The sequence below is a fragment of the Notolepis coatsorum genome (assembly GCF_963971535.1).
Source record: "Notolepis coatsorum genome assembly, chromosome: 19".
NCBI lineage: Eukaryota > Metazoa > Chordata > Actinopteri > Aulopiformes > Paralepididae > Notolepis > Notolepis coatsorum.
The window spans coordinates 38587001-38608547 of record NC_140183.1 but is presented as its reverse complement, the minus strand read 5'-3'; the positions used below and the strand labels follow the sequence as shown (position 1 = coordinate 38608547).

Sequence of the window (21547 nt, the reverse complement as noted above, 5' to 3'; positions counted from 1 at the left end):
CCCTCCCCTACTCTCCAAACCGCCTCTTCTTCCTCCATAAACTCCTCTACCTATTCATGTTCTCCTGTGCCTCTCTCTTCTTCTTCATTCTCCCCCCCCACCTACTCCTCTTCTTCTCCTCCTCCTCCTCCTCCACTCCTTTGTCTACCTTTTCACAACATCTCTCCTCTCCCACTTCTACTTTACACTCTTCCTCTGTTTCTTCTCTCTCTCCTTCTTCCCCTCCCTCCCCGACCTCCTCATGTTCTTTTCTTCTCTCTCCACCCCCCTCCTCCTCTTTAAACCTGTTCTCCACCTTCTCTACCACCACATTATCCTCTCTATCCTCCTTGCACCAAACCCCTCCTCTACTTTCGCCATCTTCTCTCTTTCCTCCTCCTCTTTCTCCTCCTCCCTCTTCCCGGCTCTCCAAATCTCCCTCAAAACTTCTTCCCTTCTTCCCCCTCTCTCCCCCTCTCCTCTCTCCCCTTACCTCCTCATATACCTCCCTCCGCCCTCCGCCCCCCCCCCCCCCAGCAGTAAGTACCGGCCGACATCGGAGCAGCACAATGATAATTTCTCCCTGTCCACCATCGCTGAGGGCTCCCACCCAAATGTAAGGAAACTGTGCGACACCCCTCCTAACGTCCCCCATGCCCGTGCTTTGGCTTACTATGATAACATTATCTGTCAGGTAACGTGGCTCTTGTCTCTCTCACACCTTTTTCTGCCTTGTAACCCCCCCCCCGCATGGGCATGAGTAAAACCTCTCTGAAAGGGGGCATGAACAAGGCGGGCAAGCGGGCGGGGGAGGAGGGGGCGGGGGCCTCTCTCTCTCTCTCTCAAGTGGTCGGTGCAAAGACAAAGCGAGGTTGAGATAGACTGATGTATGTACGCACACACACACACACACAACACACACACACACACACACACACACACACACACACATGGATATAATATAGGCCTACATTACACAAATCCTGTATAGACTCCCTATTCACAGGGAATACAGGATCCACACTCATAAATAGATGCCAGCCCGTGCACACACACTAACACACACACACACACTAGCTATCAGTATGGCTCGGACGTGACCCAAAGAAGAGGGAGCTCCTCCCTGAGACCCCCCCCCCGCCACTCCAACCACGCCCCATCTTTCCCTACCCTACCATCCCTTCGATCACCCCTTGCATTGGTATGTCATGGCATGTCTGCTCTATCGCTAACATGCCCCTCCAGGTGGCCATGTCAGCCACTGTGGCTCTGCTTCAGTACATGTAACCGTATGTCCACTTCATCAGTTTATCCTGAAAACGGGGCGGGAAAGTGGGGGAGAGGATAAAGGACTTTTTTTTTTTTTGGGTTTCAACTCATCTTAGAGTGGGGTGGGTTCTGGGGTTACAACTCATCTTAGAGTGGGGTGGGTTCTAGGGTTTCAACTCATCTTAGAGTGGGGTGGGTTCTGGGGTTACAGCCACACTCCTATGCAGAGTTGTCTCTACGCCTGTACATCACAGCCTGCTAAACAAAACACCTCTGCCCAAGAGAGCAAAGACATCTGTGACCAAATTAGAGTATGCAGAGTATCACAAATAACCAAAGATTACGCTTTTCTGAACATTTATGAGTTATGCAGTGATGTAGTTATCAATAAAGTCAACTGACTATCTTTTCTCCATAAGGAAACCAAACCTTTATGGCTGTGTTCATCGTCATTTCAGTGGACACAGTGAATAAACAAGGCTGCACAGACGCTGCGAAATACCTTTTGAAAACGTTTTAAAACAAATTTTCGGTTCTTATTTATAACAGAAGAAATATGAGGGGAACCGGTTAGTTTACTTCCTCTTTGGGCAGAGATGTTTGACAGTGAAGTGGAACATCATCCAACTCTCTGCATAGGAGAGTGGATTACAACAGGTAAGGTAAGCCAATGGTGTGGGAGATTTGGGAGAAGTGGGTGGGTTTATCCATCAATCAGGATAAATCTGAGATGCAACGCCTCGCTGCTGCCTGTAGGTGGCACGGGAGAGCTTATAGAGGCAACCCAATAACTGAAGCATGGGGTAGCTAGTAGCACTAATGCTAACATCGTAGCATGGGTAAATAGTAAATACAGTGCTACAACTTTAAGTTAGATATTTCTTTGTGTGATTTTTGCCACGTCAAGTCGTGGTACCACCTTCTAACAACTCCATCAGTAGTTTTGGTCCTTTACCGTCTGTGTTAAGCTAAGTCCATTTTTATGCATTGCTTTTTTTTTTCTTCGCAAACTTTGCTTTGTGCTAATTTGATGATTTGATACCATTTGTCATTAATTAACCCCTCAACATCAAGTCAGATTGACCCCATTTAGCTACACAGTAGTGTAGCTAGTTGTTATAATCACAACTAAATGCCATTCTCGGGACACTGAAGTAAAAACCAAAGTAGGCTAGCTACTGTAATACTAAAAAACCATTCATCCTCATGTCCTAACTGCACCCCAGGAATCTCCACCCAATGCTTCTAACTAAACTCAACCTAAACTATGTGTTCCCTGTTCTAAGCACCAGAATCTCCTTTTCTAACACATTAGTTTTACGAGTAAATACATTTCACCAACATAAGCTTCCCCGGTCTAAACCCTATCAACTTACCAGTCTTCCAAAAACAAACCCAAACTATGTTGACTAATATAGCCTCCTGTAGCAAATAACCATAACCTCAGAACAACAACAACACCCCCCCACCCCCCTTCCTCTCATGTGAACTAACAGTTCAGTGTTTTTGGTGTCAATATGTGTGAGAAAAACCTCGTCAGAAATATCAAACCAGTGTTTGCTATGGTAATATTATGGCCACACACAGTACACAGTGACTGAATATAATGTCCATATATGGCTGAGACAGTGAATACCGCTGAGAGACTGTGCTGAGCTGGGAGTATCAGCTACCACCTGCCAGGAAGTCAAGCAGTCTCTCTCTCTCTCTCTCTCTCTCTCTCTCTCTCTCTCTCTCTCTCTCTCTCTCTCTCTCTCTCTCTCTCTCTCTCTCTCTCTCTCTCTCTCTCTCTCTCTCTCTCTCTCTCTCTCTCTCTCTCTCTCTCTCTCTTCTCTCTCTCTCTCTCTCTCTCTCTCTCTCTCTCTCTGTGTGTGTCTCTCTCTCTCTCTCTATCCGTCTGTCTATCTAACTATACTTATCTATCTATCTATCTATCTATCTATCTATCTATCTATCTATCTATCTATCTATCTATCTATCTATCTATCTATCTATCTATCTATCTATCTATCTATCTATCTGTCTGTCTGTCTGTCTGTCTGTCTGTCTGTCTGTCTGTCTGTCTGTCTGTCTGTCTGTCTGTCTGTCTGTCTGTCTGTCTGTCTGTCTGTCTGTCTGTCTGTCTGTCTGTCTGTCTGTCTGTCTGTCTGTCTGTCTGTCTATCTATCAATCTATCTATCTATCTATCTATCTATCTATCTATCTATCTATCTATCTATCTATCTATCCATCTATCTATCTATCTATCTATCTATCTATCTATCTAGCCCTCTCTCTGTCTGAGGATGTCATGTATCTTGTTGAGGAGTATAACCCTCTCCCCCCTAGAGAACCATGAGCAGATACACCTGGGAGTGTAAGACCAAAGAAGAACCAGACTGTGAGGTAAGACAACTCGCCCTCACATGGTTCCGCCCCCCCTCCCCAAACCCCACCCCCCACCTCCAAACGGATCTCTCATTGTACTGTGACCCTGTCAGTCACCCTCTCTCAACTCAACGGACCAATCCATGTCTATTCCTTCCACCCCAAAATAAACATGGTCAGTAAACCCCCAAACTTGATAGGCAAATTTGCATGTACAGGGGTACCTGCTAAACTAGAATCACTTTATTGTTGGCTAATGTAAGTTCTTGGGTTTAGGGGTTAGGAAGGATACATATGTCCTTTTGGCTACTTTAAATGTTAGGGACTGACCCCCAACACTGCCACAGTAGTCTAGTAGATAGAGGGGGGTATCATGCACCCCCCGGAAATATACTTCTAACCAGACTTTCTAGAATGGAAAAAAGGTGAAAAAATATTATAGGCTACTTTAACAAGTTGTCAGAGTGTCCCATGTACCATTTATATGCAAATTAAGGACGTGATTATAAAAAAAAAAAACGCTAAAAAATCTGTTTCATATATCTCAGCCAATATTGCAGATAACTGAACAAATGAGGTGTCTAGACCCATGTTTTGAGGGTCAAAGATCACAATAACAATATCCCTAGAGTGATCACATGTTTCTATGTAAGTAGCCTATGCAAATCTGTGCCGTCAATATGAAAGAATCACATTTTTACTAATTCGTTTATTTTAATTTTTTTTCTACTTTTTCGCTGCATTTTCTATTTTTCTCCCATCCCAATTTCGTATTATCCAATTCTACCCTCCCCTGTCTCGAACGTTGTTAGACCATGCCTCCCACTGGTCGGCTGCAATGTGGACGAAGCCTTGCATCACGTGTCCCCTCCGGTACACGAGGAGGCAGCCGTCGCATCTTTTCACCTGCACAGCGCGATCTCTCAGTGGCGAGGAGTAACGTGTGGGAGGCTCACGCTGCCCCCGATACTTCTTGATTCTGCTGTACAGGCGCACCAACCGACCTGTAGGAGTCGCTGTCCACAACGTCCAATCCCCACCCCACCGGCTTTCCCACCCGCTAATACTGCCAATTGTATTAGTATGAACGACCAGCCAAGCCGGAAGCAACGCCGAGAGCTGGGCTCGAACCCAGCATCTCCTGCGTTAGTGGCGAGCGCCTTGCCCACTGCGCCACTTAGCCGCCCCACATTTTTACTAATTAGTTGAGTAGGAAAGCGGATACTATCATGCACCCCCTGGAAATATATTGTTAACCAGTGTTTCTAGATAGGAAAATATGTGTAGAAAATGATAGGCTATGTTAAAAATCTGTCAGAGTGTTGCATGTATCATTTATATGCAAATTATATGAATCTAAAAATGTATGTCGCTATTTCAGCCAATATTGCAAATAACTGAACAAGTAGGTTGTCTAGACCCATATTTTGAGGGTCAAAAATCATAATAAAACTATTCCCAGAATGATCACCTGTTTGTGGCGAGCTAGTATGCAAATTAGTGTAACCTTTACAAAGAATAAAGCATTTTTTACCAATAAAGACACATCATATTGTAGATGACTGAACAAAAAAAAGATGTGGACTCATGTTTTGAGGGTTAAAGATGGTAATAAAATGTCTGAAGTGGTCACATATATCTCTGGCATGCTTATATACAAGAGTGCTGCTTTCACTGCCATTTCTTACGTAGGTCTACATGTATGTAATACGGTAAATACGTCCTCTGTTCTGGATATCTTCTTTGTTGACACAACATTCAAGTCTTTTTTCTATTTGTATTTTGTGCCCTAAACTACTAATCATCATCATCACTAAAACAATTGTCAAAGTCTATCTCTTCGATCTCCATCTCTTCCTCCCCCTCATCACACTCATACTCTCCATCCTCCTCATCCATGTTATTTTTTGCATAATCTGCCTCCTTATCAAGAGCTTCTTGCTCTTCTTACTCCACTTTCTGGGCCAGTACCTCAACAAGAGAAGGACGGAGGATGGGTCCAACCGTCCAGACAGGCTCTAACACCTCCTCATCCATTGTTTTTTCCCAGTCCATACTTTGATCATAGGCTTTGGGCCTCTTGAATATTGGCTGTTCTGCTCTTTTGTAGCAGGCGACTCTGACGTTGGCTTGCTGTACATGTGGGATGACACAGACCTTGGGAGGAAGCAGGCGTTCAAGGTCTACTTTGGAGTTTGCATCCAGGACTTTATCAGTACCCATCATTTTCTGCAGCATCTTGGCTCACACAGCATCAACTGACTTCATCCGACCATGGCCATCCATAATGCATGTGAAGGACTCCATCTCCTGTTGGAGCTCATCTGTTACCAGCGACAATGCGCCAAGCTGACTAAAAACCTTCTGGAATCTAGGGTTCTTCTGCAGCTTATTCAACGGATTCACCTGTCTCTTTCCTTTTTAAAGCGCTGGCACAGTCATCCCCAGAAAAGTCATAGTATCCCAGCAGAGTGCTGCAGTACTCTGAGCCCAGAGACTCAGCCAGTTCGGACACGTATTAGCTTGCAGTGCCAGTGTCGTGGTCGGGGAGCCAGTGCCGTGGTCCAGGTATCTGGAGAGGTTGGTCATGCTGACATGGTAGATGAGGATCATTAGTATATAGAGGTTGGTCATGCTGACATGGTAGATGAGGATCATCAGTATATAGAGGTTGGTCATGCTGGTAGAGGAGGATCATCAGTATATGGAGAGGTTGGTCATGCTGGTCGAGGAGGATCATCAGTATATAGAGGTTGGTCATGCTGACATGGTAGAGGAGGATCATCAGTATATGGAGAGGTTGGTCATGCTGACATGGTAGATGAGGATCTAATAGGAACCGGTTCCTAACTTCCGGTTCTAGAACATGTTTGCCTTTCGATTCTTAAAAAAAATATATATATATTTTACTTTGTTAATTAATACCCTAGTTACAGTACAGCAACCAAATGAAACTGTATCAAGTCAACTGACAATGTGAATAGTATGAAAAAAAATCTCCTGCGAAATAAGCTGTGACCTGTTTTGACCTGCACCTCAAAGAATCGGAATCGAGAATTGTTTAGAACAGGAATTGAAGGGCGGTTAGGTGGCCGAGCGGAGATTGCGTTCGTCACCAACCCCGGAGCTGTGAGCTGGATTCGCCTGTTCGAATCCAGCTCACAGCTCCGGGGTTGTCACCAGCTTGGCTGGCCGTCTGCACTAATACAATTGGCTGTATTAGAGGGTGGGAGAAGCTGGCGGGGTGGGTCCGGGTCGTTGTAAACAGCGACTCCTACAGTTCGGTCGGGGCGCCTGCTAAGCGCGGATAGGACTTGAGGGGGATAGTGTGGTCCTCCCACACGCTACGCCCTCTCGATGAGAATCCGCGCTGCCAGGTGAAAAGAAGCGGTGATTGGCTGGACGTGTGTCGGAGGAAGCACGTGGTAGCCTCCACTCTCCCAGATGATCTGACTGTGGGGGGTAAGTGCGCAGCGACCAGGAAGGGACTGGGAATTGGCATACGACTAACATTGGGATGGGAGAAAAATCGGAGGAAAATGGAGGGGGAAAAAGATAATAAAAAAAAAAAAAAAAAAAACAGGAATTGAAATGGAGAATCGGAATCGGAACCGGAATCGTTCAAATCCAAACGATGCCCAACCCTTCATGCTGGTAGAAGAGGTTCATCAAGGTATCTGGAGATGTTGGTCATGCTGACATGGTAGATGAGGATCATCAGTATATAGAGGTTGGTCATGCTGACATGGTAGATGAGGATCATCAGTATATAGAGGTTGGTCATGCTGACATGGTAGATGAGGATCATCAGTATATAGAGGTTGGTCATGCTGACATGGTAGATGAGGATCATCAGTATATAGAGGTTGGTCATGCTGACATGGTAGATGAGGATCATCAGTATATAGAGGTTGGTCATGCTGGTAGAGGAGGATCATCAGTATATGGAGAGGTTGGTCATGCTGGTCGAGGAGGATCATCAGTATATAGAGGTTGGTCATGCTGACATGGTAGAGGAGGATCATCAGTATATGGAGAGGTTGGTCATGCTGACATGGTAGATGAGGATCATCAGTATATAGAGAGGTTGGTCATGCTGACATGGTAGAGGAGGATCATCAGTATATAGAGAGGTTGGTCATGCTGACATGGTAGAGGAGGGTCACCAGTATGTGAGATGTTGGTCATGCTGACATGGTAGATGAGGATCATCAGTATATAGAGGTTGGTCATGCTGACATGGTAGATGAGGATCATCAGTATATAGAGGTTGGTCATGCTGACATGGTAGATGAGGATCATCAGTATATAGAGGTTGGTCATGCTGGTAGAGGAGGATCATCAGTATATGGAGAGGTTGGTCATGCTGGTCGAGGAGGATCATCAGTATATAGAGGTTGGTCATGCTGACATGGTAGAGGAGGATCATCAGTATATGGAGAGGTTGGTCATGCTGACATGGTAGATGAGGATCATCAGTATATAGAGAGGTTGGTCATGCTGACATGGTAGAGGAGGGTCACCAGTATGTGAGATGTTGGTCATGCTGACATGGTAGAGGAGGATCATCAGTATATGGAGAGGTTGGTCATGCTGACATGGTAGAGGAGGATCATCAGTATATAGAGAGGTTGGTCATGCTGGTAAAGGAGGATGATCAGTATAACAAAAAATAACATGGATAAGGAGGGGTACGAGTGTGATCAGGCGGAGGAAGAGATGGAGATCGAAGAGATAGACTTTGGCAATTGTTTTTAGTGATGATGATGACTAGTAGTTTAGGGCACAACATACAAATAGAAAAAAATTAAGGCTGTCAAGTTAGCGCGGTATTAACACGTTATCGCCCGATTCTATTAACGCCACTATTTTTTTTAACTCACGATTATTTTTTAAGACTTTTTTTTTTTTTTTACTGGACTTCACTCAGGTGTATTATTGATGCTCTTATTGATACTATGTTTGTTTCTGTGTGGTGTGTGTGTGTGTGTGTGTGTGTGTGTGTGTTGTGTGTGTGTGTGTGTGTGTGTGTGTGTGTGGTGTGTGTGTGTGTGTGTGTGTGTGTGTGTGTGTGTGTGTGTGTGTGTGTGTGTGTGTGTGTGTGTGTGTGTGTGTGTGTGTGTGTGTGTGTGTGCGTGTGTGTGTGTGTGAGATATTAGAGAGAGAGAGAGGGGGGTGAGAGAGATGAGAAGGGCAAGAGAGAAAGAGAGCTGGGAGAGTGTGTGTGTGAGAGAGAGAGAGGGGGGGTGATTACTCAGCCCTTGTGTGGGTGAATGTAACAAGTTCCTAACGTTTTCTTTCCCCTATTATTTCATGTACACTTTATTCATTGTTTAAAATTATTATTTTCTTTTAAGTTATTTTGTGCATCACTCTATTTTGAATTTGATGCAAAATTGCAATGCATGAGGGTCATCCTTTTGTGTTAAAAGCTGCATAAAGCAAGCATTTGTTGACTCTCATGTTGATAAGAGTATTAAAACTTGGAACTTGAAAAATATCCGTTTAAGGTAGATAAAAAACAAAAAAACAAAAAAGATTAATTTGCGATTAATCGCAAACTATGGACAATCATGCGATTAATCGCGATAAATAATGTAATCGATTGACAGCACTAAAAAAGATACTTGAATGTTGTGTCAACAAAGAAGATATCCAGAACAGAGGACGTATTACCGTATTACATACATGTAGACCTACGTAAGAAATGGCATTGAAAGCAGCACTCTTGTATATAAGCATGCCAGAGATATATGTGACCACTTCAGAAATTGTATTACTATCTTTAACGTAAGGTTATGAATATAACCAAGTTCTGTGAATGCTAGTGACGCTCAGCGTCATATTGCATATATCTCGCTTCAGTGTATATGCACTGAATAAATTTCAAAATGCACCTTTACATACCAATATCCGTCTGACCACACCCCCATCTGCTACCTATATAAGCAGCAAAGCCAGGGGTGGGGCCACACACTTATCTCCTATCCCGAAAAATGTCACCACAATGAAAAATCAAGGGCCGCAGTGGTGTCTAGACGCTGAGCATCACTAGCATTCACAGAACTTGGTTATATTCATAACCTTAGGTTCTGTATCATGCTAGCTTCCGCTCAGCGTCATATTGCATAACAGGAGCTGAGCGGGAGCTAAAAGCTCGACAAATGTACCCCGCTGAGGCCCCCCACAACCATCAGACCGGAGAGGACCGAGCCCCCCGACCCTCCCTAATGGAGGATACCCTCCCTATTGGAGGACGGGAGGGAGACGGATCCGACCGTGCGAAGAGAAACTCAAGCAACTCAACGCACAGGGTGAGCAGACCGTGGCTTGACCCCACAACTACGCACACGCACAACCCGCATGCCACCAGGGAACGAACGGAAGGAACAAACCTCGTTACTGCCCCCAAAATCACGGGGTCAAGAGCAAACTCAACCCCGTGGCAAGGCTGTAGCATCGGAGCGCGAAGGAAGACCCAGACCCACTGAAGGGACTGGATCCCCCGGGAAAAGTGGGCCCGGAGAGGTCAACGACGCCACAGCATCAAGACCTCACCAGGCGGTCACTAGTGACACCGCCCCCCACATCGCCAGCGTATTCGGACAGGGCCCCTCCAAGAGCGGGCCCTTCCCCCCACTAGCACGCCGCCTGGCACACTGACCCTGGCACACTCAGGCAGTCAGCATGGCTGTAACTCGAAGCACTCAAGAGGCTACACTACAGCGGGAGCAGGCAGCGCACCAGTAACAGGCGCTCGGAAGAGAAAACCTCCATCCCAGTTGCCCTATAAAAACGCTGTTTTAATAATGAGCAACCAAGGCGTACCAGCCTCATGCGTGATTCTTTTTTTTTTTACTTTTTTTTTTTTTTTTGCGTTTATCGCTTTTCTGGTCAAGCATGACGACAGAAACAGGTTGAAATGGGATGTAGAGCAGGGGAAGACATTCTGAGAAATGACGGCGGGTCCGGGAATCGAACTCGTGTCCCCCAGATCCGTGACGAGCACGGTTTTCCCTGACGCAGAAATAGCGCCGAGATATGCGGTGAGCTACGGGAGCTCCCCTCTCATGCGTGATTCTTATCAGAAACACCCCGAGCCAGCACTATGTATGCGTCGAGACCCAAACACATCAATGGATAGTCTAACAAGACACCAGACATTGTTCCTCCAAGTCGCCTGGGAGAACGACAAGGAGCCGTCGTGCTTCATGTTCTTTCCTCTTTTTATTAAAAAAGAAAGAAACACAGACTGACATGAATCCCACGTGACGTGGCTGAGGGTAAATTTGTTTTCATTTTTACATCCCGCCACCCTCGCCACAGGGAGGAGACGGGAATCCCCAGAGAGACTTCCCATGCGAGCTGTATAGATTGAAAAGAAATATTGCAACATTGAGCTATGTAACACTTAGGTTAGGGCTCTCCGAGGAGGAGGCACTGAACCAATACACACTCAATAATCGAATTGAATCGAATACACATACAATAGAGCAGAACTCCTTTTTGAAGTTCTACTCACCTTGACAATCTGAGGAGGAGGCTCTGAAACTCTGAGGAGGCTCCCTCACTGGGAAGGAGAGTCCAAACTCACAGAAGGCACTTCTCCCTGAGGAGGAGCTTCGTGATGAGGAGCTCTGACAACTCCCTGAAACAGATCCATAACATAGAACCTGAACAACTCACGGAAGTCTTACCAATAGAGACGCGCTCAGTGACGTACTCTATGGCGGGGGAATTACCGCGGTGCACACGCCCAATTTTTCAGGGCGTGGGACCAGGAAACTCCCCCCCCCCCCCCCCCCCCCCCTACCCTGTAACGTGCCGAACAGCAACGTGACAGGAACCCTGAAGGACAGGGGGTTTTAACCCCTGACCAATCAGAAAAGGGGAGGAAAGGATTACCAGTTCACCCCTTTACGACCCCTCACCCCTCATACGATGTAATGACAAAGTAGAGCATGACCCAGTCATAGCATGCTACATGAAGCATCTAACAGCTTCACATAGCTCATGTGCTAACCTGCTATCTGAGTTTTACTAAGGAAAAAACACAGAACAGAGAGGGCCCCTTTAAGAGCCCCGGTCCAGACTTACACATGTGCTTCTGTGGGCCAAACCTAACCCAGTTGTAGATCACAACGACACACACAACCCTTCATCACAATAAAAAATGGCAAAGTACACTCTTACTACAGAGGAACATCATTTTTCATAACGAGAGAGACATAAGTCCTTGATTACGTATTGGCCACAGGCCTTGCTAAGCACACATGATAAGTGACCAAACAACCTTTTCTTTAGGAAAAGAATAGTTTCTCAAGCGGAAGCACAACCCCAGCAACTCAAGCTGAGGGTTACATCGTATCCCCACAAACACAGTGACACAATATATTGTAAACAAACATGTCTGAGAGGAGGGGGGGGAAGCCCCAGGGAAACCGGGGGGGGTCACCCCTCCTACCTTACCCTTGATACGACCAGGTTGAACAGGTACTCCTGTTAATATGTGAACATGCTGTTCATTGTCATCACAGGCTGAGAAAAAGATTCATTCCTCAATCACATGTCACTAAGCATAGCTTCACAGGTTAACTAACCCTCTTAGTTGTGAGTTCACCCACGTTACAAACGTTACATGAACACACATGTTCTCATCACAACTAACCAGTTCATTTTCACACATGTAAAAAACAACGCCGATTTTCTATGGAGAGAGAAGCTATACCAGTGACAAGACAATTCACACACAACACGCATCGTATCCTCAATGTATTGCAGCAACACATGTTTTGGAAACATCGTTATTACAAAACATTTAGAAGGGAAGAAAAGAAGAAGTGTTTAAAGTCCGGTCAGGACTCCTACCTTCACCCTGAGCGCAGGCCGAGAGGACTGCAACACTGGTCAACGGGACACCGGGTCAAACCCAGCATCTCCTGCGTTGGTGACGAGGGTAATGTCCGCTACGCCACCCAGCCGCTGTTCTCCATGTTGACGAAGTCCTCGCTGGCATGGCACCCGGGTGTAGGGTCGACTAACATCCTCTGTCAAAGATGACGTCGTAGTCAGAGTGTTTAAGGCATGTTATAGTCACAGTAACGTTCAACAGTGTAGCATTAAGCTAACAGCCGCTCTCGACTGATAGCAGCAAGCTAACGTTTCCTAGCCTAGTGAACACAACGAGCTAGCGCCGCAGCTAACAGCTGACTGGCTAACAACAGTAGGCCACAAACTAGCACGCAAGCTAAGCAGCTATCACCTGAACTGTACACAACGACATAACAAGCCACACTTCAGACAGGCCGCTGTCTGAATCCCTCCTCATCCTTAAGAGAGAAGAGAAAAAGAAATGATTTACCAGACATACAGCGGAGCCGGCACAATTCCCATCCGGGCTGCAGCCGACTTGAGCATGGATCTCCCGATAACGAAGATCCATGCCCACATTTCCTCGTTAGGGTGTACTCTCACTCACGTGAAAGATGGGGCCTGCACGGGACAGAGAAGCATCCGCTTGTCCAGAGAATCCCGGGTTCAACCAGGTCTCGGTCGTGGCCCACTAGTTTGACCATCATGGGCGTCAGACCAAGATCCTCCGTCCGCCGCTTAAGAAGCCGAGCAGAGGACTCCAATCTGGGGCCGGCCTTCGTAAAATTGTCAGCTAGCCCCCATAGCACTAACAGACAACTAGTGCTTGCAAGCAAAACATTACTCACCCAGCTCGGAAGCAAAACAGCTTCTCACAACAGCCGGTGCCTCCCACAGTCCAGCTGTATGACCGGAGGTTCAATACCTATCCAGCCGCAGCAAGGAGGACTGCAGGTGGGGAGTATATCAGCGGCACGAGCCCCTAATACGAAAAAGCCGGTGGAGGTCAGAATGATCATCATCTTCCAGACACTCCAGTGACGAAGACAATATCGCTGTATTTTCTCGAATATAGTGAGAGAGAAAATAAAGATATAATGTCAACGTATCTCCTTGTCTTCTGTTTTCCTTTCTTCAGATAAATACTTTCTTTCCCACGTCAAATGTGGTATATAACAGGCACTTCCTTGTGGTGAAATTTGAGAAGGAGATGAGTGTGTGGCCCCACCCCTGCTTATATAGGTAGCAGATGGGGGTGTGGTCAGACGGATGTTGGTATGTAAAGGTGCATTTTGAAATTTATTCAGTGCATATCCACTGAAGCGAGATATATGCAATATGACGCTGAGCGGAAGCTAGCATGATACAGAACCCTCAAAACATGAGTCCACATCTTTTTTTTGTTCAGTCATCTACAATATTATGTGTCTTTATTGGTAAAAATGCTTTATTCTTTGTAAAGGTGCCACTAATTTGCATACTAGCTCGCCACAAACAGGTGATCATTCTGGCAATAGGTTCATTATGATTTTTGACCCTCAAAATATGGGTCTAGACAACCTACTTGTTCAGTTATTTGCAATATTGGCTGAAATAGCGACATTCGTTTTTTTGTGGATGGCGTCATTAATTTGCATATAAATGATACATGGGACATAGCCTATCATTTTCTACACATGTTTTCCTATCTAGAAACACTGGTTAACAATATATTTCCAGGGGGTGCATGATAGTATCCGCTTTCCTACTCAACTAATTAATAAAAATGTGATTATTTTGTATTGACGGCACAGATTTGCATAGGCAAATTACATAGAAACATGTGGTCACTCTATCGATAGTGTTATTGTGATCTTTGACCCTCAAAACATGGGTCTAGACACCTCATTTGTTCAGTTATCTGCAATATTGGCTGAGATATATGAAACAGATTTCTTTGCGATTTTTTTTATAATCGCGTCATTAATTTGCATATAAATGATACATGGGACACTCTGACAACTTGATAACATAGCCTATCATTTCTTTCACCTTTTTTCCATTCTAGAAAGTCTGGTTAGAAGTATATTTCCGGGGGGTGCATGATACCCCCCTCTATCTACTAGACTACAGTAAACCAAAAGCAAATCTTTACATCTAAAATCATTTGTTTTAATATAACTATTATTTATTTACTTACTATCTCTCTTTACGACTGGCATTCTGCCTTGTTCTCTAAACCACCTTCTTTATTTTCTGATTTCAGTGAGCAGTAATTCACTTCCATGTATTTCAAAATAATCTGAATCAGCTAATAATGAGTTTGTAATACCAATAGTGCATTGTGCCTGTTTTTTTTTTTTTTTTTTTACTATTTTGTTTCTTGAAGCAAAGTGTTAACATTGAAGTGAATGGGCAGTTCTGCATCGGTACCACCCACGCGTCACTGTCGACCAAATATAGCAGCAAAGTGAATTATGTGATTATGTACAGAAAAGCAAGCCTGGCTTGTAGCGTTTCAATGCACACCAATATAGTATTGTGAAATGGATGTCAAAGTCACAGAGAACACTTTGAAGCAATTCAAAATATTACAGAAACCAAATATATAAAAATGGAAAAACTGAACCCTTTAATCCACATTTTAAAAATGCACTAGAGCGTGTAGGTTCAATAGCAGAGAGAAAAGTTGTGTTGGTTCTGTGGTGGAATGATACCGGTGACCTTGCGGAGTCCCTCGACCACATGCCCAGACAGGATGTAGTGTAGCTCCAAACAGGATGTAGTGTAGCTCCAGACAGGATGTAGTGTAGCTCCAGACAGGATGTAGTGTAGCTCCAGACAGGATGTAGTGTAGCTCCAGCCCACTGTTCCAGACAGGATGTAGTGTAGCTCCAGACAGGATGTAGTGTAGCTCCAGACAGGATGTAGTGTAGCTCCAGACAGGATGTAGTGTAGCTCCAGCCCACTGTTCCAGACAGGATGTAGTGTAGCTCCAGACAGGATGTAGTGTAGCTCCAGACAGGATGTAGTGTAGCTCCAGACAGGATGTAGTGTAGTAGTGTAGCTCCAGCCCACTGTTCCAGACAGGATGTAGTGTAGCTCCAGACAGGATGTAGTGTAGCTCCAGACAGGATGTAGTGTAGCTCCAGACAGGATGTAGTGTAGCTCCAGACAGGATGTAGTGTAGCTCCAGCCCAGTGTTCCAGATGGGATGTACTGTGTCTTTATCCCACCGGGGCTGTTAATGGAAGGGAAAGCAGCGCAGAGAGGGATAGAGGGCGAGGCTGACACCAGAGAAACGTCCCCACACTCTGTACACACACACACACACACACACACACACACACACACACACACACACACACACACACACACACACACACACACACACACACACACACACACACACACACACAGGGCAGGCAAGCACATTAGGATAAGGACAGGCATATTAAAAGCACACAAATACAAATGCATTTGCCTGTGCATAAGCAGGTTACAGTATGAGAAAGATGATGATACATACAGTAGACGATCATGCTTAAAATAACCACAGACATTCACTGTAGACCATCATCACATATAATCACTCATAGGTTTGAATTGCATCCACTCACCCTCAATCTCCCCTCAACAGTAATTCCACAGGACTTTGTTGGTCCACTTGATCTGCAGCACACATGTTAAAATAGTATTATTTGTGTCAATATGAATAAATCGCATTGTAAATTCATTGACTGTCATTTCTAAGAGGATTTCTCTCCACAAGTCGACTGAATAATCTCTTAAAACAATTAAAACGTGCAGGTCCAAATATTAGTGAATTGTCCCTTTAATTCAGTCCTCAGTTGAGTTGTTCTCCTCATTTGTCCAGTTGGTCCCATTCTGTGGACTGCAAGCCGGATTTGTACCTGTGTCCCTAGATTATGTCTCAGTATTATTTAATAATTTATTGACGTCCATACACAACTTTGACCAGGCAAGACAATCAATCAATGCACACACACACACACACACACACACACACACACACACATACACACACACACACACACACACACACACACACACACACACACACACACACACGCACACACACGCACACACACAGTCATCAGCATGAAACCTGTTGCTTAACATACAGTACATGCATTGCAAACACACTACACACACCACAGACATCAGTGACACATACTGTAGATTATGCACACGCACACACATACTGTACTATATCATCATCACAGTAACTTTGTGTGCACAAGCATACAAATAACCAAGACACCCCCTAATGCAGAAGTCATTAGATCATCCGTGAACAGGACAAGATCCAAACACAGCTGCCCGCGTAGAGGTCAGCAAAAATTCACAGTCCATGATCCAGTGCAAGTACTGACTCCTCATCCGCTCAGGGTAGGCTAGCGTGACTCGGGATAAACACAAAACAAAGCAACAACCAAACACATAATGCAATACACTGCAGGGAACTGTCCATGTGTCATCAATCATCATCAACAACACCCTTCCTTATCTCTGTCCACCCCCAACCTCTTCCCAAAACAACACACTAAAGCCCCTTGCTATTATTGTCCTTGTCACTTCTGCCCCCCCCCCCCCCCCCCCCCCCCCCAATCACAGTTCATGAAAAAAAGTATGAAATAAACAACAACAAATCAAACAAACCAACAAACAAAACCCCCGACATTTTCCAGTTTCACGCTGACGGAAGGAAAGAAGGCTCCTATCCCGTAACCATGGAAGTGACGTATCCACACGTCCTGCCCGAAGTTACTATCTAGGCTGAACTGCCGATGGGTAAATGCTCTCACCCCTCTCCCCCCCTCACCCCCTCACCCCTTTCAACAAAAGTGCCATTAGAAGAAAAAACAAACAAACATCCACTTTTTTGTGGTGTTTGTAAATGGCACACAGCCCACAGCGTCTGGAAGTGTGTGTGTGTGTGTGTGTGTGTGTGTGTGTGTGTGTGTGTGTGTGTGTGTGTGTGTGTGTGTGTGTGTGTGTGTGTGTGTGTGTGTGTGTGTGTGTGTGTGTGTGTGTGTGTGTGTGTGTGTGTGTGTGTGAAGGCGCGTGCATACCATTTCAGTGTGTATCGGAGTGAGGCCAACCTCACAGTGTGTTTATATGAGTGTGTGTGAATGAGGGTATCTAATGTGTGTGTGTGTGTGTGTGTGTGTGTGTGTGTGTGTGTGTGTGTGTGTGTGTGTGTGTGTGGTGTGTGTGTGTGTGTGTGTGTGTGTGTGTGTATGTGTGTGTCGGGGTTTGTGCATTGTGTGTGTGTGTGTGTGTGTGTGTGTGTGTGTGTGTGTGTGTGTGTGTGTGTGTGTGTGTGTGTGTGTGTGTGTGTGTGTGTGTGCGTGCGTGCGTGCGTGCGTGCGTGCGTGCATGCGTGCGTGAGTGCGTGCGTGTGTGTGTGTGTGTGTGTGTGTGTGTGTGTGCATGGGTCCCTGTGTGTGTGCGTGTGTCTCTGTGGGTGTCTGTGTGTGCTCGTCTTGTGCATCAGAGTGTGTGCCAGTCCGCCTTTTGGACAAAGAGGCACAGACAGTCGCCCCGGGATGCCATGCTGCAGCCGAGTCCATGAGGCCATGAAGCCATGCAATATTAATGTGGATAACAGGCTGGAAGAGCACAGGCAAAATGGGCTCTACAATCAATCCCAACCCCCCCACCCGGCCCCTCCTGACCTTAATTAAGTTGAGCTGAACTCAAGTGAAACAAGCTCTTAAACTCATTGTTTTTGCAGCCACTGCTTGGCTTTGTGTGACGGTGGTCCCATAGACAATAGGTTGGGCTGATCAGTATGTGTTGGGGGAGTCGGTGTAGCAGTTGAGAAGTGATGGAGGTGAGGGGGGTGGGGCGGAGGGCTGTATGAGCGACCCCGGAGGGGGTGGGGTTTCTGCATGTGGATGTGCATGTGCTTCCTGGGTTGCCTTGTTGGTGGGAGAAGGGGGGGAGGGTCTCGCTCATCAGTTCTGGGCTCACCGCTGTGTCCTCTCAACCAAACTTTATGTGCAAACCAAGCATGCCGATTGTTACTGTATGCTTGGGAGCAACAATTGAGGCACCATTGTGGAGTAGCCAATGACTGCTGGTTTGCAAAAAAAGGAACAATGGGCGCTATTGAAATAGCTTGCGCTTACAATAAGTAACATGCTTGGTTGTACGCTGCTGTACACCATACACAGAGTCTAGTTTGCCAGAAGGTTTTTCAACTAAGATTATTTTAGATTTTTGTTTTGTTTATTGGAGGGGTACTTCACATACAGTATTTGGTAGTATTACAGTAGATGCTAACAGAATACACACTGAGGAAAATGTAGACACAGTCTTTATGCTGTAGATATGGGTAATGATGATAGGAACTTGCCACAGAGGTGGTTCATATCGGCTCTACAAGCAAAACCAAAGTCACAAAACGACTCACCAAAAAGCATAGTTTGCCTCTCAACAGGGTCACACCAACCCCATGAATATGACAGGGGGCACCTCTTGGGGGGGTTCTTCTAACTTTTCTTTCCTCCCCCCCCCCCCGCCCCCCTCCCTCCATGGTGTAGGATGATCCGAATGCCCAGAACAAGCTGGAGGACCCCGTGAAGAACCCGCCCAAGGAGGACGAGGCCCTGAACATCCACAACTCCCTGACACCCAAACACGAGAACCATAAGGTCCTGGGTGAGGACAACTCCTCGGAGGTAAACTCACTGCAGAACAACATGATGTAAAAATAAACAACGACAACAACAACCAACGTGACACCATCTGAGGCGCGCTGGGCGCCAGGATCGCCAACCCCTGCTCTCCGTCCAAACCGACCAACCAAGCAACCAAGTCTACGACCGTCTACAACGGCAACACTGCCACCAAGCGGCTCATGGCCGCAGCAAAAAAAACTACTCCAAAAACCTACTCCAACACCACCAACTCAGCACTCCTGCCTCTTGTACTTCCCACCTGAAACCCCGCTATTGCCAAGCAACCCTTTACGTCCACTCACGTCCCTGCCTCGCAGCCCCGCCACCCTTCGTTGCTGACTGTCACTCTACTGCCCCCTCCCATCTCCTTTGCGTGCACGTACACTCATACGCAAACAGATTGATACACACATACACGCACACATAGACATGCGCACGTAGGGCGCATACCACATACACACTACAAACATACACTATAAATGTGATACACCGTTACATGTTACAAACACACACCCTTCCTCCCCCTGCCTGCATCGATGTATTTTGTAAAAAGGAAGAAAAACTAAATCATATAGAAGTTTAAAAGAAAAAACAGAAGTTACAAAACATCATTGTAAAAAGAAGAGAAAAAAAAAGAAATGAAAAAAAAGAAAAAGATAAATGATAAATGCTACTGAGAGGTTTTTGATGTTTGTCTGACTAATCCAGTGCGTATGTATAAAATATCTTGGGGGGGGGGGGGGGGACAATTTGCTTGGATTGATATTATATAAAAGAAAAGAAAAAAACACAATGTGTCTTCGTTTTCATTGATGTGATTTCTAATCCTTTGATGTACTTGTTTTATTTTGTACTTTTTTGGGACTTCAAACAAGTGAGCGAGAGAAAAAAAATTAAACATGCAGACAAGTTGTTGAAATAAAAATCTTTTTAACATGAAACCTCCTCTTGTATGTCGTATGTGTGTCTCCTATGTTTCTCCTCCTCTGCCCTGGTCACTCCAGAGAGACAGCGTCACAACTCTGCATGGCTTCTTAGATACAGCTTCGTTAGCTGCACCTGTCTACACACACACACACACACACACACACACACACACACACACACACACACACACACACACACACACACACACACACACACACACACACACACACACACACACACACACACACGTACGTGCCAAATTCTGAACACTATTTCCACGATAGTCTCTCCAAGCACAACAGTTTCACAAAGTAAATAATATATCATTCGATTGTTAGTTCTACATACATGCAGTAGCTATAATACTGTCTGTTGTAGATTTATGTGGGTTTTCCAAGGGCCAGGGCCAAAAACCCGATACCTAGAAAAACAGTCTGTAAGATAACTGATGGTGCTGTATGGGTCCTTCGGGACCCCTGCCGGTTCAGGTTCAGGCCCGGGACGGCTGTCCCTTTATACCACCGTTAGGCATAATAAACCTCGCCGGGAATTCTTGTAAAGTTCATCGTAAACCTTGAAGACATAGAATCATACATGGATTATATGGACTGGAGTAGCAACAAGAATAGTGGCCATATTCATGTAGGCTATCCATTTTCACAGGGCATTATTCTTACATGGTTAAAGGAACACAGCACCATTATGGGAAATGCACTTCCAGAGTCAGACAAGAAGGTAGATACCAGTTTGCTCTCTGTGCGTTCAGTAGAAAGCTATCTGGGTGCAAGCTACCTTTGCTTATGATAAATTAATGGACACGGAAATAGGCCACTAGCCTAGCTTAAAACTCCGGGAGAGGTGTTTTTGGCCAACAGCTAGGTTAGCTCGTCCGTATCCGCTTCCATTAATTTGTGCTAAGCTAGAAGCCGGATAGCGTTCTACTGAATGCACAGAGAGGAGTCTACCTTCTTGTCAGGCCAGGCCAACAGTAGGGGCAGTGCAACAACCAGGGAAGGAATTGGCATAAATTTGGGGATGGGAAATCAAAAGGATTCAAACGCACACACACACACACTGCATCTGTCAAGTTCTCATGCTCTCACTCCTACTCTCTGTTCTCTCTCTCTCTCTCTCTCTCTCTCTCTCTCTCTCTCTCTCTCTCTCTCTCTCTCTCTCTCTCTCGCTCTCTCTCTCTCTCACTTTCACACATCTCCTCTCACCACACACACGCTCTGAATGCTGAATGAGCCTCAGAGGAGCGGCGGCCTCTTTGTTGGCTTTTCTTCTTCTCATGGTTGTGAAGAAAGGACTGCTCCCTGCTCCTGCTCCCCATTGGTTAAACCATTGGTTAAACTGAGGTATTGTAGGATATCCTTCCCAGGCTAAAGAGGGGTCTCTGGGTGGGGGAGAAGAGGGGATGTGGGGGGCTGTTTTTCTTCCAAAAA

At 45.6% G+C, this 21547-nt stretch overlaps 1 protein-coding gene across 1 annotated transcript in view; it reads left to right on the top strand.

The window, feature by feature from the left end:
• Positions 1–19900, top strand: part of LOC311246462 (chondroitin sulfate proteoglycan 5-like) — a 78302-nt gene extending 58402 nt beyond the window's left edge. The window contains exons 3-5 of the mRNA XM_084336616.1: positions 517–673; positions 3577–3633; positions 19038–19900. Of these exons, the coding sequence (XP_084192742.1) occupies positions 517–673; positions 3577–3633; positions 19038–19205 (382 nt within the window). The 3' untranslated portion in view covers positions 19206–19900. The remainder of the gene's footprint in view (positions 1–516; positions 674–3576; positions 3634–19037) is intronic.
• The last annotated feature ends 1647 nt before the right edge of the window (positions 19901–21547 follow it).